Below are 15,577 nucleotides of genomic sequence, written 5' to 3'. Positions count from 1 at the left end.
CATGATGATACTGTATTGTTGTTAAGATGATGATCTGTCTATTCTATTGTCTACGCCATTCTTAACACTCTCAATCGAAAACTTATCCGAGGCGTCTGAAATGTCGGTGTTTGATGCTCTCCATGCATCGCAGGACCGCGAGGATTGGAGCATCCCGTTTCATCAGGGCACTCTGAGTGGGTTCACGATCCTCAGTAGTAAGGCAACCACTCAAGAAAAAGTCTCATTTAACACATACTAAATATAACTAACTAACCATTACGCCGTTTCTCCCCAGGGGTAGGCAAGGAGGACAGACCGCCAAGCAACTCGGACTTGGCACACACTCTTTCATAGGTCGTTTCATTCTGCCCGACTCAAGTATCTGATTCGTTTGATCGTGCCATGTCTTCTTCGGGCATCCCTGACTTTAGCTACCATTCACATTTGCGTCATATATTCTCCTTACACTCTTTTCTTCGTTCATTCGCTCTACATGCCCAAACCATCTACGCCTCTCTTTCTTAATCTTACTCACTACGCTTACATTAATTACAATATTTTATTTTATTGTAGGTGTGATGGAAGACGATGGTCCGTGGCGTCACTTCCTTCATCAGGATATGGCACAACTCCAGGCAGCTCCAGCTTATCAGTGAGTTACCGCTTTTCTATTCATAACTCAAAGATGATATGTTATGATATTTTTATAATTTGTACAGTGCCGTTTTTACGAAACATCACCTCAAGGGCACTGTTGCAATCATCATTTTCCTCGTGTGTCTGCAATTGAAAATGATGATTCCAACAGTGCCCTTGAAGTGATGTTTTTACGAACCTTTTTTGGCAAACTTTTTGCATTATGATTTTGTTATTTTTGCCACGATTTATAATGAGTTTTTCATAGTTATGTATTATAGAATATTGAAAATTTATACTTTTTTATCAGGAAATTTTATATAGTCGGTAACAATCGGATGTGTTTTTTTAAGCAATTATTTAAATCAAAAGGTTGTGTTTTTTTACCATGTCTCTCCTCTACTTTCAATTAAACAATGTCTGATTTGAACGAGTCAAAATTCAGTCTAGGTATGTTTGCGCTCGCAAACCTCGAAAGTAGTAGACCGACATTGCTGAAAATTTCAAAGTTTTTTAACTTATTGGAACGTTATGAAACTTAGTGGAACGTTAAAGAACAGAATGGAATACGTAAAAACTTATAAATGGAACGTTAAAGAACAGAATGGAATACGTAGAAACTTATAAGTGGAACGTTAAAGAACAGAATGGAATATGTAAAAACATGTACCTACAAACTTTGGCGAAAATGCCTATTTATGGCAGCGTTATCTGTCGGGGTAGAAAAAATTTCTGTAATCCCTCGGAAACCATTCAAACAGAACCCCCATCGCTGGTGTAAATGCAATACATACTAAAGAAATCGTAATGAAAATTTCAGTATCTTCGTTTATCTTTATTGATTCTATCGTTCAGTTTCGTTACTTTAACTATAGATGTACACGTAAAATAGATTAGGCAGTTCACACAGACGGAGGCTTGACGCCGGGTCCGTTTAATTTGGGGAAGGAATGCGGACAGCCGATGCACACTTATGGATTATTTATATAGCACTATTTACGTGGGAAAATCACCTCAAGAGACTTTATAACTTTATTTATTTAACCCATAACTAATAACTTACAGCTAAGATTTGTTACAAGTGACTTTCAACCAAGACTTATAGCTAGCAACTTAGTACGGAGACTTATAACTAGTGACTTACATCTAAAACATGCTAGTGACTTACAACTAAGACTTATTTATTTATTTATTTAAACGCCCATAGGGCTTTTACAGATAATAATGTAAATCTTTATTTATTTACATTTTTTTAAATTTTTTTATTATACAGATCTTATATCTTATATGATAAATATAGGTTATATAAAAAAATATCCGAGTTAACAAAATATAGGTACAAATAATTGAGATGAAAAATAGAGAATCTGCCAAAATCCTCCAAATCAATGATAATGATTATAGGAAAGTATAAAAATAGTTTGCAGAGTAGTAGAAATAGTTCGCACATACTCCGTTTAATGTTTGCCAAGTTCATATTTGACATACAGATTTGATAATAATGTGTTTATAGGCTGAGAGACATTCAGTACTGTTAGTGTTCACGCAATATTTATTCCCTGCACTGTGTAGTCGGTTCATTACTGAATTTATTTATATGTAGCTAACAGCTAAGTAAGGCGACTAATAACTAGTGACTTACATCTAAGACTCGCTAGTGACTTACAACTAAGATTTATAACAAGTAACTTACAACTAAGACTTTTTTTTTTTTTTTTTATTTTATTTTTTATTGTACAACAGATAGATTATCCAATTACTGTAAAATTCTCAATTTGACAGTCTTAACACCTATGAAGATAATTATTATACAAAAAAAAAACTTTAGGCTATTTAAAGAAGAATTATATATATCTAGTGCTTCTGAGATTTCATTCAATAGCACCATTCCTCTTGTCATGCTATGTTGTGCTAGAATATCTGTTCTGCCGTATGGTATTTTGAATAAGTCGTGTCGACGACTACGGCTGAAGTTTTCGGGCACGTATAAACCATAGCATTCCAAGAGGAACGGGCTATCAATATAGTATAGTATAGACTTATTGCTAGCTACTAAGTACGGACACTTATAACTAGTGACTTACATCTAAGACTTGTTAGTGACTTACAACTAAGACTTATAAATAGCAACTCAGTAAGGAGACTCATAACTAGTGACTTACATCTAAGACTCGCTAGTGACTTACAACTAAGATTTATAACAAGTGACTTACAACTAAGACTTATAGCTAGCTACTAAGTACGGACACTTATAACTAGTGACTTACATCTAAGACTTGTTAGTGACTTATAAATAGCAACTAAGTAAGGAGACTCATAACTAGTGACTTACATCTAAGACTCGCTAGTGACTTACAACTAAGATTTATAACAAGTGACTTACAACTAAGACTTATAGCTAGCTACTAAGTACGGACACTTATAACTAGTGACTTACATCTAAGACTCGCTAGTGACATACAACTAAGACTTTTATTTATTATTTTGTAAGAAACAAACAGCTTTTATATAATATACAATGATAGATATAAATATACAAGTTAACCGAAGTCAAGCCACAGAAGTTTCTTATGTTAGAGTGTATTAGAAATGAAGTTTTAGTATCTTAAAATTAATTTGGTGTTAAAGGAAGGGGAGAGGAAGGGGAAAATAGGAAGAGGATAGGAAATGCTCCCGATACATTCTATACTCTCATATTAATAATCGATTGTACGCATTACTTCATATCGATATTTCTTTAGGTTATTACCAAAAATATCAATGCTGTAAAATTTTGTATTATATTGTGCACATATACGAGGAATTTTTTCGAATGTTTTTTCTACACGAGGGTAGATAAAATAAATCAGATTGTCGGGTTGATCTAGACGGAATATGAAGATTTATTAAATTGGTAAGTTCTGGTGAGTCCAGACCATTATTTAGGATTTTAAATAATAGACTTATAACCAGAGATGTGCTTTATTTCAAATGGAAATGCAAAATGCAAAATGTGTATTTTCCATTTTGCATTTTAAATGCTTTTCTAAAGACCATTTTGCATTTTGAATTTTAAATGCTTTTCTCAATGCATTTTCCATTTTAAATGCTTTTTTGCAACATTCTTCCTACTATCTCCACTCATCTTTTTTTCATAAGCCCCAAATATCAGTCGGTCCTCAACCTCGCTATGAGAGATAATTTACATTAGTCAAGTTGCTCCCTGGTAGGAGCCCTGGCAATTGAGTGATACCATTACAAAAAATACTGATTCAAATACTGAACATGGGGCCATGACGCTGTAATATTAAATATTAGATAGCAGTTTCTATGTTTTTACGTTGGCAACATTAGTCCCGCGAAAATTTTTTGTGGTTTCATAATCCGTAGTCGTGGTGTTTTTGGATTTACCATCATGTAATATGTTTATTCTTCATTGATGTCCATTATTAAATGACAAAATTGTTTAAAAATTCTATAATTATTTTGATTGTTTGACCTGAGAAACCATTTTGCATTTTCAATGCATTTTGAAAATAGGTATTTTGCATTTTGCATTTGAAATGCTTTTCTAAAAACCATTTTGCATTTTGCATTTTCAAATGGAAAAGTTTTGACCCATTTCCATTTTGCATTTCAAATGGTTTTGGGTACCCATTTTGCACATCTCTGCTTATAACTAGTGACTTCTTATGTTAAAATTTTGTGTTATTTTTGCAGTCTCAATGCTCATCCCAAGAACGCCTGCACCAGATGGCTCTGGGGGCTGTGGAGGATGGGGGAAGGGGAGCCCTACGGAGACACAGCCCCGCCCCGGTCCACCCGGCCAGGTGCGCCCATTGCTCTGCGGCACACACCAATAACATCAGGTTATTTTCTAAAAAATTTTACTAGACAAAGAATTTGGGTACCACCGTCCTGGGAACCATTTATTGGAAAACAAACACCTCTGCCATAGGTCATCCCAAGTGGTTCGCTACGTTTGGTGACTTAGCAGGGGTGCCCGGGTTCATCGGGTGAGGTGTGCCCACTAGCTGCGTGGCGTGCCTGATCGCGAGAGGCTAGTTTGGGGAGACCCTTTGACCTCTTCAACTGGTGTCTTAACTAGCGGGGGGATAGATCATTCGTCCGCCACTCCTGTACACACTAATCCCTAGATTCCTACCCACGCCTCATACTTTTTTCCTTCCTAAGAACTTCCTCTCCTTCCTATTCTTGAAAAGTTCCTACACACAGCATCCCCAAAGATGACAGGCCCTGAAGGAAATTATTTTACACAGGAGGCTGTTTGGGGTTAATGTAAAAAAATAAATTTATGCCATGAAAATGCCGAAATATATATGAATAGACAAGGAATTTTGGAAATTTTTGATTTGGTGAGCTTGTAACGTATATAACGTAGATTGTCACCGCATATATTAATCTTACCATATTCCGGTGAAGAGACCATAGCTTGCAGCAATCATGGGTATTGAAATGAACACTCGGAATATCAATTGAGATATAATAATATGTTGTAGATTTAATTTAAGACATTAAACACAAGAGCAAGGACTCACATTTAGAAAACAGGGGTGGTTGGCTATTTGAAACCACAAACGTAATATGAACTTGGCCACGACATTTACTTAACTAATTAACTTTAAACTATATTAACTATTAAACTATATTAACTAAACATCTTAAAATAAGACATCACCAATGAGCGCCTGTCTAGAAACTAGTCTAAACAAATTTATAAACATGGTGATATCTAAAAAATTATGTGTCTATTTCATAAGGATTATTAAAATGTCTCACGTGCTTGAATAATCTCCCGACAATCAAGCAGCTCGCCCTCAGGTGTGTTCCCCACCAGCCTCGAAAACCAACTCACGACTTCTCTGGAATTCAACGCGCAGAACAAATTCGAATCCTCCGAGTGACAGCTGCAATTCAATGCCAACGCGTGTCTAGAAGTCAAACTATGTGAGCGGACGGTTCCTACCGCTACAAGCTAAATTGAATGTTTTGAATTTTGGTCCATCTGGGCTTAGTTTTTTTAGATATCTGTGGAAATTGTTAATATAAGGAGAATATATGACATGAAAGTCAATGTTAGAAAAATTTGGGCACGCTCGAGGAAGGTCACATAGCACGATCAAGTGAATCAGATTCTTCAGTCAGGTCATGTCAAGAGTCAGAATAATAGAAGGGACAATGTATGATTGTGAATGAAGCAAGGATGATATGGCGTAATGGTTAGTTTTTATATCAAATACAATTTCTTGTATAAAATTATCTTTTACATTTTATTTCATTAACGTTTGTTTTCCAGTGGATCGCAAGGATCAGGTATCAACCAGTGGCAGTCCCTATCGGATTCAGGAGGCTCGGGAAGCGGAGGAGCGGGTACAGACTCACCACAAAGTCCATTCAGAAGGCCCAGGAGTAGAAGTCTCAGGTTAGTTGAATTGGACCTTTCTATTCAATCGCATACATCGACGGAAATAATATTTTTTGAGAATTTTTCGTTTTATGTTGGACATGTAATCCTTAATTAGGGTGGGTGGTAAGGCTGATGTGGGTGTGTAAGGGAAGTAGAATGGGAGAGAGGAAGGTTTGAAAATACCTGGCTATTTTGGAACATCAAACATTACTAAAGCCACTCTAAATATCACCTTGGTGAAAGATCACAGTTCAGAATGAAATCTTTGCTTAAAATGGCATTAGCCGTGTTTAGTCGACAGATCTGAATATCTAGATGCTACTGCTGTACATATATGTACAATGAAATTAACTCTTTGCACGCGGCCGTATCAACTGTTGTTACGGCAAAAAGTCTATACTCACACGCGGCTGTATCAACAGTTGATACGGAAACTTTGACGGCCGATAATCCAAGGGCTCTTTCGTCATAAATGTATTTCTTGCTCACTTGGACATTCGTAGAACTATCACGATGCTGACATCTACAAGAATTTCTCTAAAATAAAATTGTATTTCATAAAAAAAGATCGATAATCAAGTGCGCCTCTTCGCGCCTTTTAGTCCTTTTGTTTATATTTTTGTCAACGGATGGCGTTAGTACTAGTATGTCATTCACAACTTTTCATAACTAAAAATTATAAGTGATCATGGTGTCCCACTTGTGTCTATCAACGCAGTGGCCTAAGTACACACACGCCGAGTAAATGGCGGGACCATATTCAAAAGATACGGTACGTCTTTGTATGAAATTTTATGTTTTTGTTTTTATAAACATCTAAGAGTGTTGACACACGAGGATTTGTTTTCATATTGTGGAGAATAATCTGTTCTGTCTATATAGTCCAATAAATCATGCCAGAATGCTATAATTTGACATTTAATTGCTTGCATAGGTATTTGAAAATATGTACCGCGTACGGGTATAGATAAAACGGAGCAAATTAACGCGTTCAAAAGGTTAATGCTAACTGGCTAACTCAACACAGTGACAATTCAATGCACCTTTAAAAAGTGATGGAAAGTCATGAAAAGTGATGAAACAAAAACTATGTTAAATAGGTTACGTAGATTAGGTTTATAAATTATTTTTATGACATCACTTTTAATAACTTTATATAACTTTTTAAAAGTGTGTTGATTTATCATGGAACCAAAATTTCCCTAAGATTTATAAATAATAACTAGTGACTTACATCTAATATTTATATACTCTAACAGAAGATTACCACCTCAGGAGACCCAAAGCTGTTCTGTAGTGGAAACACCAAGAAATTAATTGAATTTCCAACAGTATGCAGAAGAGGTTGCAAATGGAGTCTAGAATATTATTACAGTAAGATATGTTTGTGTTTCAGTTCGCCTGCCCGTTCTCCAGTTTCCGGAGACGATCAGGTGGCCGCCATGTCAGCCCTGTTCGCCAGCCGCTTCCCTCACGCCCAGCACCACATGGAGGCCCGGCTGAGGAGGCTGGCTGCGGAGCCACCTCCTCGCTCCGCTCCGCCCATCGTCAGATTCGTGCATCATCAGGTACGGGTGGTGTGTCATTACACCAACTGGCAGAAAATGTCACTTATTGATTATAAGTGCTTATGGTGTCTTATTACAATTCCGAATACCACTTAAAAAGTTTGCAAAAATTTCAATATAGGGCCATTCGTTAGCCCTGGGAGCCCCAACATGAATGAAATTCAAGCAATATTTTTTGATTTTATTTTACTTTATTTAGGAAACAAATACAGCCGTCATAAGCAAAAAGACAGCTAGAAATTCGCAAAAATCACATGCTAATGTACTTTTTATTATAATAGGTGAAATGTCTTATATATAATGTGTCTTGCAAATTCTTAGCTTCCTTTTTTGTTTATAACGGCAGAATAGTTATGTTTACATATTTTATACAAAATTATGTGTTTACTAGATTGCATAAACCGGTGAAGTTCCACATAAAAAAATAATTAAAAAAAAACTATAAATGATAAAAGAAAAACATAATTTATTATTGTGTCCCTTTTGGCACACGATTGTGGTGCCAGTACACGTTGGCCGGCCAACCTGAATATTGTCGGTCTTTCGTGCACACTTCTGAAGATCTAGGCCCCAACGTGTACTTGGGGCTTTGGATTAAAATACATGTCTCTAGCTGGATTTGTATATTTTTCTGATTTTTTTCTCTTTTTCTTTAGGTTTTGGAAATGGCGAGAGATTGCCTGCACAAGTCGGAGACCAAGCAGATAACAAGTCGGTATTTCTATGATATGACGGAGAACTTGGAACGTCTTCTACAGGAGGTAAGAGATTTTAACGTCAATAAGGTATGCTTATATAATGAAATTGATGTACTAAATATATCAACAACATCGAAGTATTTGTTAACTAGCTGTTGAATCCGTCGCATAGGAGTGTGATATTGGGACGTTGATATAGAATTGCTACAATAATATGGTAAGTACTGTCTTGTAACTGACCTGCTTGGAGTATGAATATAAGTTAACGTAGATTTTTAAAAACTTTTTAGGAATGAAGGCAATTAAAGCGAGGAGTTAATCCGCTTCCTTTCGTTGTCTCTAAGTGTACAAAATTGATTCCAAACCATCTAGGAATATAGGGAAATTCAGCACTCTAACGAGTGTCATCTTGGTGGTCTTCGTTACGTCTCAGTCACTCCATAACTTTAGCATTTTGCAATAGTTCTAGGATTCATTGAAGAAAACAATACTAAAATATCTTAACGAAGCTTGAAACAGAAAATAAAAAACGTAACTCTCGCAACTGAGGATCGAACTCAGGATATCTATCTTATCAGGACAATGATTTTAACCACTCAGCCATTGAGACCTGATTATTTTCATGTTATTTGTTTTTGGGGTGTTATGCCGTGTTGCGCTAACTCCTTCTTTAGCCAACGTTTCCGACAGCATTTCAGTGTCCATCATCAGGGCAGATGTGTTATTTATTACGTAATATTAGATATTTATTATTTATTACGCACTTAACTGAATTAATTAATTTAAATTTTAACCAAAACCACTCAAATATAAAAAAAACACCATGTGATATGATTTGAGATTTTCACGGCCAAAAGTATTATAGGGGGTATTACGCCGTGTTGCGTTACCTACTTCTTTAGCCAACGCGGACAGCATTGCAGAGTCCATCATGAAGGCATTACACGTCTGCCCTGATGATGGACACTGCAATGCTGTCCGAAACGTTGGCTAAAGAAGGAGTTAGCGCAACACGGCATAACACCCCTAAAACAAATAGCAAAAATACTTTTGGCCGTGAAAATCTTAAATCATATCTGATTATTTTCAGTCTTTTTTGTCTCATATCCAATCTAAGAATTACCAATATTATCCTCAACTCATTCCCATTTCATTTACCACTTCAGTGATTAAATATTACATTGATGGGTGTAATCTTCAAAAATTAAGTTATGTAATTGTTGAAATTGTGGGTGATGTTCATTTTTAGACGCGGGACAAATCAGAAGACTCTGCCGCAGTAGGTCGAGTGTCCGCCCTGGTTACCAGACTTCTATTAGCCGTCTCCCGGCCGGCCCGACTCCTGGAATGTCTGGAGTTTGATCCGCAGCAGTTCTACCAGCTCCTGGAGGCTGCCGAGGGACGCGCTAGAGAGACTCAGGTAACATAATTTCCACCTATTCTTTATCCTCATTGGATTTTCTGATGGAATCGTTGCTTCTAGTCTGGATCTAATAAATGCAGTCATCTAAGTTGACACCTGCCGAGTAAATGGGGGTGAATAGAACTTTTAATATTCTATATGTCAAGTCTCTGACCCATTCACCCCAAGGCCACCGCTATGCCTTTTCAAATGACTTATGCTGTAGTGTTTTAAAGTTTGTCATATTTGATTGGCGATCAAATCGACGATCAACGCCATTTAGAATTTGTCCCGTTAGATGCTGATTCTCAGCCCCTGTCAAAACACAGCCTGTTGATTGATTTATAATCATTTATCAAGCGTAACAACACAACCAATATGTTTTACGGCTGGTCATATTTTGAACAATAACTGAAAAGAGAATCTGCTTTTAATGGAAACTGTTTGTTCTTGAAAAGACCCAAGTTGTAGGAGAGAGGAAACGAAGAGGCCGGCAAATCGTTCTACAACCGCGCTTTTCTCAAGAAAGAGTTGTAGAAATTACCCATTTTCATGTGACATAACATGTCTACCATGTACGGTTAGGCGCACATTTGGCTTGTTTCCGGTTGGTTTTGGCTTGTTGCTACGTACCGGTGCCGAAGGAATCAATGACGCTACTTCTTCAGAGCATCTTCCTTCAAAATACCCGTAATTCAAGGATAGCATTCCAACCTGACGCATGTGCTCTAAGGATCGCTATCCGTTAAAATATTTTTCGCCCGTTTCTGCAAGAGTGTTTTCAAGTATTTTGGGGCTCCAGGCTAGAGGTGCACTTGTGATTTGTACAGGGTCAGCAGTTATGTACTATGTGTTTGATGAATTTTGAAAGGCCTCAACCTAATTCTTGCATGAACAGTAATTTAAATCTTTCCATGTTTAATTTTGGTACTGTTAAATTTCCCATGTCTAATTTTGGTACTGTTTTTGTGTTTTGCAGGGTGTGATGTCAGACCTGCCCCAATACATAATCCACAAGCTGGGGCTCAGCCGGGACCCCCTGCAAGAGGAGCCCCCGCCTCCCCCGCCCCTACCGCCCCCGCAGGCCCTGCCCCCTGAACATTCCTCCCCAAAGTTAGTATTACAAAGAACAATGCTTACCTTATTAAATCATAAGATTTGTAAGTAAGTACTTAAGTACCTGTACATTCTTAACTCCTCTGGCTAATTTGTTCAGTTTTGGAAACAAAAAGCTAGTACCCATAGAGTCAATTTGTTCTCTTTTTTGAACAATTTGTATGTAATCTTCTTTTAGCAGTTTTTAGGTCTTAAACACAAGGCGAGCCATTTTTAGAACTCTTTCATGTTTGGTTTCAAAATGTTAATATTTCAAAAATTATATGTTTATTTTGTCCTTCCATTATATCTAAAAAATATTGAAGATATTCAGGAATTTAAAATAAAATTAAAAAATTACCTAAAACTACTATAAAAGTCCATATCTTACTCTTATTATTATTTCCTTCAAATCTTGGAACTGTATTATTGATAAATCTTGCCTATTTCTTACTTATCCCTTTGGTTTTGCAAATATATTATTTACTTACTTACATGATTCCATATAATTGAGCTAGGATTCACTCACCAAACACAAGAGCCTCGTCTCTATATGGTGAGGAAAAGCTATTATTATTTACCTTCTAATAATAAAATTTTAAAGTAACATAAGCTTTTTGTTTCTTAACCTTTCGAAAACAGTTTTTAGTTTTCTGATTTTATCAGAATTACACACAAATTGTATGCCTATCTAACAGCTTCTTTAAGAAATACAATGGTCAATATATCAGAGGCTTGAAGAGTTAATTATAAACCATATCTTTTATGTACCTAACATTATACAATTTATCCAAAGAAACGTCAGTGACCCCTCACTGAGATACCCAAGTACGCTAACATAAATTTTATTTTGTATCTTGGCACGTCGAAGGTTAACCATAGAAAAACGAAAAATGTTTATAGTTGTGATTTATACTGATTTGAAATAAAACAGATATCGCCAAATTTACAGGCAACAAAAATACCACAACAGCAAATAGGGAGATTTGATTGTTTTAAATCTTTTTTGTTTTCTTCTTAGGAACAAAGCAAGAAGTGGTGGCACCTCGCCAACGGAGAGCGACTACCAAGTGATAAAACTGATCTCAAACGGTGCCTACGGGGCCGTCTATTTAGTTAAGCATAAGCAGACGAGACAAAGGTTAGTACCCATCATAATAATATACATAATCCCATTTTACATAGTGTTATATCTGCGTTACTTTGCAGATTTTGGTATTGGGAACTCTTTGTAAAAAGTAAAAGGTTTTAATTATAATTGCGTTTATTTACGTTACATTAAATAGGACTGGATTTAGCTACACTGTTCATTACTCGAGGGTTGGTAATTCTCTGGTTCGAGAAGCTTGTTCCCTGTCAATATCATCTCACAAGTACTTGTTACACTCTAGCGACATCTGTCGGACTCTGGAGTAAGCTTTATGACTTGCGCCATCTATCGCTTAAATACTCAACCTTATTACCATACATCACACATACTCTAGTATTTATTTATTTATTTGGAATTAAGAGCACAAGTGCCATTTACATGCATGTTAGTTATTGACAGTCATAGCACAAAATAGAAAAAAGAAAGAAAAGTAAAATTATATTATTATTGAATTAAACACAACAAAAGAAAAAAGAATACAAATTACTATAAAGTTAATGAAAGAAATAAAGAGGAAACAAAAACAAAAACCCCTAATAAAATATGCTAAAATGTTTAATAAGTAGAGGTACACATCTGCTAACATAGCATAAGATTTACCAATGGTGTGTAATCTATTTATAACAGAATTGTAGCCTGAATATAATATGATTTATAACCATATATCTATCCATGTAAATAAAAATGTTAATGTTCGGTTATGATTTGAGGTTTTCACGGCCAAAAGTATTATAGTGATTTGTTTTTGGGGTATTATGCCGTGTTGCGCTACCTTCTTCTTTAGCCAACGTTTCGGACAGCATTGCAGATTACACATTTGCCCTGATGATGGACACTGCAATGCTGTCCGAAACGTTGGCTATAGAAGGAGTTAGCGCAACACGGCATAATACCCCAAAAAACAAATCACTATGTTAATGTTCGTTTGTTCAAAATCTTAAATCTCTGAAATTTCTTCACCAATTGCTTTGAAATTTTGACACAACTTTGCATTCGAATACGCGCATGTTTTAACATACCTATATTATACAGGGTGTATCGGCACGTACCCGACAAACTTTAACCAGGTTTTCCTTAGCACATTTGGAGTTAAAAATGTTATGGGCACTTTGCTGTCCGGTAACATTTTCTTTCAATTAAAAACAAAAAATGATAAAAAAATCCACACTCCGTCACTGTCATTGGCATTGTTTCTCGTGTTCAACAGCTGTTATTAGCAAGTGTGTCAAAAAGCGTGTTCGCTCTTTCATACACACTAAATAATAATAGCTAAAAATGAGACGAATGGTGCCATGTCATTTCGTTGTGATCGTAAAAGCGCGCTAATGTAGGTACGTACGTATATTATTCAACGAAACTCAAATAAAATATTTCCAGGTGGGTTTTCAAACTTTGACAAAGGATAAAACAGTGGTGACATGTGGTGAAAATATGAATAGTAAATTTTTTATTAAAAAAAAATGTTACCGGACAGCAAAGTGCCCATAACATTTTTTACTCCAAATGTGCTAAGGAATAGCTGGTTAAAGTTTGTCGGGTACGTGCCGATACACCCTGTATATATGTCACCTGTGACAGGTAAAAACATCCTTTTTTTAAATAACGCCATCTGTTGGACAAACATGCTATTTTTGACAACAGCAGTTGGTAAACAGCGTAATCTGTTGGGCAAGCATTTTTTTTTTTAAAACAATGCCAAGTGTTGGACGTAAAGCCTTGTTTCGTTATCTGCACAGACAGACACCTATACCACAGGTACAGTGGTACAGCTATTTTAATTATTGTGCCGTTGATGTTTTAACCTTTTTTGTTGTTTCCAGGTTTGCCATGAAGAAGATAAACAAGAACAATTTAATGTTAAGAAACCAGGTGGAGCAAGTGTTCGCCGAGAGAGACATTCTCAGCTTTGCCGATAATCCTTTTGTGGTAAGCGCAAAATAATAAACCCGTTAATAATGTAAACCTGGGGTTCCATGAGGCCAGAGTTAGGTTAGCCCCTCAGAAACCGGCCCACTGCTGCTTTAATATGTAGTGCACGACTTCTAACCCTGTACGCACCCTACTGTCGAATTTGGCAGCCACCTCTGGTCTAGAGCCCCAAAAAAATTCTTGACTGCAGAAACGGATGGTCCTTTTGGTAGATTCTCTCATCTTATCGCACACGGTTGACATTCTCGGTCACGCCTCAATCTTTTGTTTTTATAAAACGACTAGCACAGACCCGTGATAAATCACGGGATATTATTATTGTGCGATTTGTGAAGCCAAAAGTATTTATATTGCATTTCAACAAAGAACATTTTCAATTTTAGAGACAATCAGAAATCTCTTTTCTTTCTAAAAGCTAACATTAGTAATCTTGAAAAATTACAAATCTGTCAAAAATTTTAACAAAAGAAATACACATTTAAAACATACAATATTATTAATTAATAAAAAAAAATTTACCGCTTGTCTGAATTGTTCTCAAAATCAGTTACAATTTTGAATATCAAAGCAGTTCCCAGTTGTAGAGGTAATTGAACTGGATTTGCACAGAGACACACTACTGAAATTATTATTTCAACTTTTAATGAGTGACAAATTTACTGTCGATGATTAATGAGCAGGTAGCAGATTTAATTCATTGGGTATGTATTAGATGATGTATGAATGTCATTGAAGCAAGGAGTATGCGCCGAGATCGAGTTGTTTGGTGGTCCGTCCTATCTGTGGTGAAACGTCTCGATGGTTTAATTATTTAGTTTAGTTTATAGGTATATATTATTTTTGAATGTGTGTTTCTCCCCCAGGTATCAATGTACTGCTCCTTCGAGACTCGGCGCCACCTGTGTCTCGTACTGGAGCTGGTGGAGGGGGGTGACTGCGCGGCCTTGTTGCGCGCCATCGGCGGCCCCCTGCCGCCCGACATGGCGCGCTTTTACTTTGCAGAGGCCGTGCTGGCCGTCGAGTATCTGCACAGCTACGGCATCGTACATAGGGATCTGAAGCCTGACAAGTAAGTATGAGTGTTATATTGGGAGATGATGAAATTTTAGGCCACATCAAGGGATAATATTATGATGAAATTTTTGTCCACATCGGGGGATAATATTGTGATGAAATTTTTGGCTTCATCTGAGGGTAGATGACTTTTTTGGCCTTCATTGGGGAGAGAGGGATGACATGGTTTCTTCTGGAGGGAAATTTATATCATTTAGGGGAGAGATTTTTGTTCCTATCTCTGCAGGGAGATACTAATTTTTGGCCTCATCGGGGAGAGAGATTACATTTTCGGTCTTCTATGGGGGGTTTGAAATTTTTGGCCTCATCGAGGGGGGAGGGAGTTTAAATTTTTGGCCTTCTATGAGGTATGATGAAATTTTAGGGCATATCTGCTGGAAGATTATAAAAATTTTGGCTTCATCTGAAGGAAGATGATGTTTTCGGCCTCCCATGGTCACCCCAGGGGAGCTTTTTAGTTGCCCCTGGAGAGAAATTTTTGGCCTCATGAGGAGGGAGATTACATTTTTGTTTTTCTTTATGCTGATGACACAATTTTTCATAAAATGCTCCTCTTAACAATCTTTCGCCCGACCCTAACTACTCTCTTCAACAAGTTTTTTAACACCAAAAACAAAGTACAATCTGTATTATTTA

At 36.6% G+C, this 15,577-nt stretch overlaps 1 protein-coding gene across 4 annotated transcripts in view; it reads left to right on the top strand.

The window, feature by feature from the left end:
- Positions 1-15,577, top strand: part of dop (microtubule-associated serine/threonine (MAST) protein kinase dop) — a 234,599-nt gene that overhangs the window by 176,467 nt on the left and 42,555 nt on the right. For all 4 annotated transcript variants that reach the window (XM_089649173.1, XM_089649174.1, XM_089649172.1 and 1 more), the window contains exons 5-14: positions 556-634; positions 4,318-4,466; positions 5,915-6,040; positions 7,422-7,593; positions 8,250-8,354; positions 9,541-9,711; positions 10,673-10,806; positions 11,810-11,929; positions 13,759-13,864; positions 14,731-14,936. In XM_089649173.1, coding sequence (XP_089505299.1) covers positions 556-634; positions 4,318-4,466; positions 5,915-6,040; positions 7,422-7,593; positions 8,250-8,354; positions 9,541-9,711; positions 10,673-10,806; positions 11,810-11,929; positions 13,759-13,864; positions 14,731-14,936 — 1,368 coding nt within the window. The remainder of the gene's footprint in view (positions 1-555; positions 635-4,317; positions 4,467-5,914; positions 6,041-7,421; positions 7,594-8,249; positions 8,355-9,540; positions 9,712-10,672; positions 10,807-11,809; positions 11,930-13,758; positions 13,865-14,730; positions 14,937-15,577) is intronic.

Source organism: Hesperophylax consimilis, chromosome 29 (genome assembly GCF_061612785.1).
Source record: "Hesperophylax consimilis isolate HC1 chromosome 29, BYU_Hcon_1.0, whole genome shotgun sequence".
NCBI lineage: Eukaryota > Metazoa > Arthropoda > Insecta > Trichoptera > Limnephilidae > Hesperophylax > Hesperophylax consimilis.
Note: the sequence above shows the minus strand (reverse complement) of the source record. Positions and strands in the feature narration are given on the sequence as shown.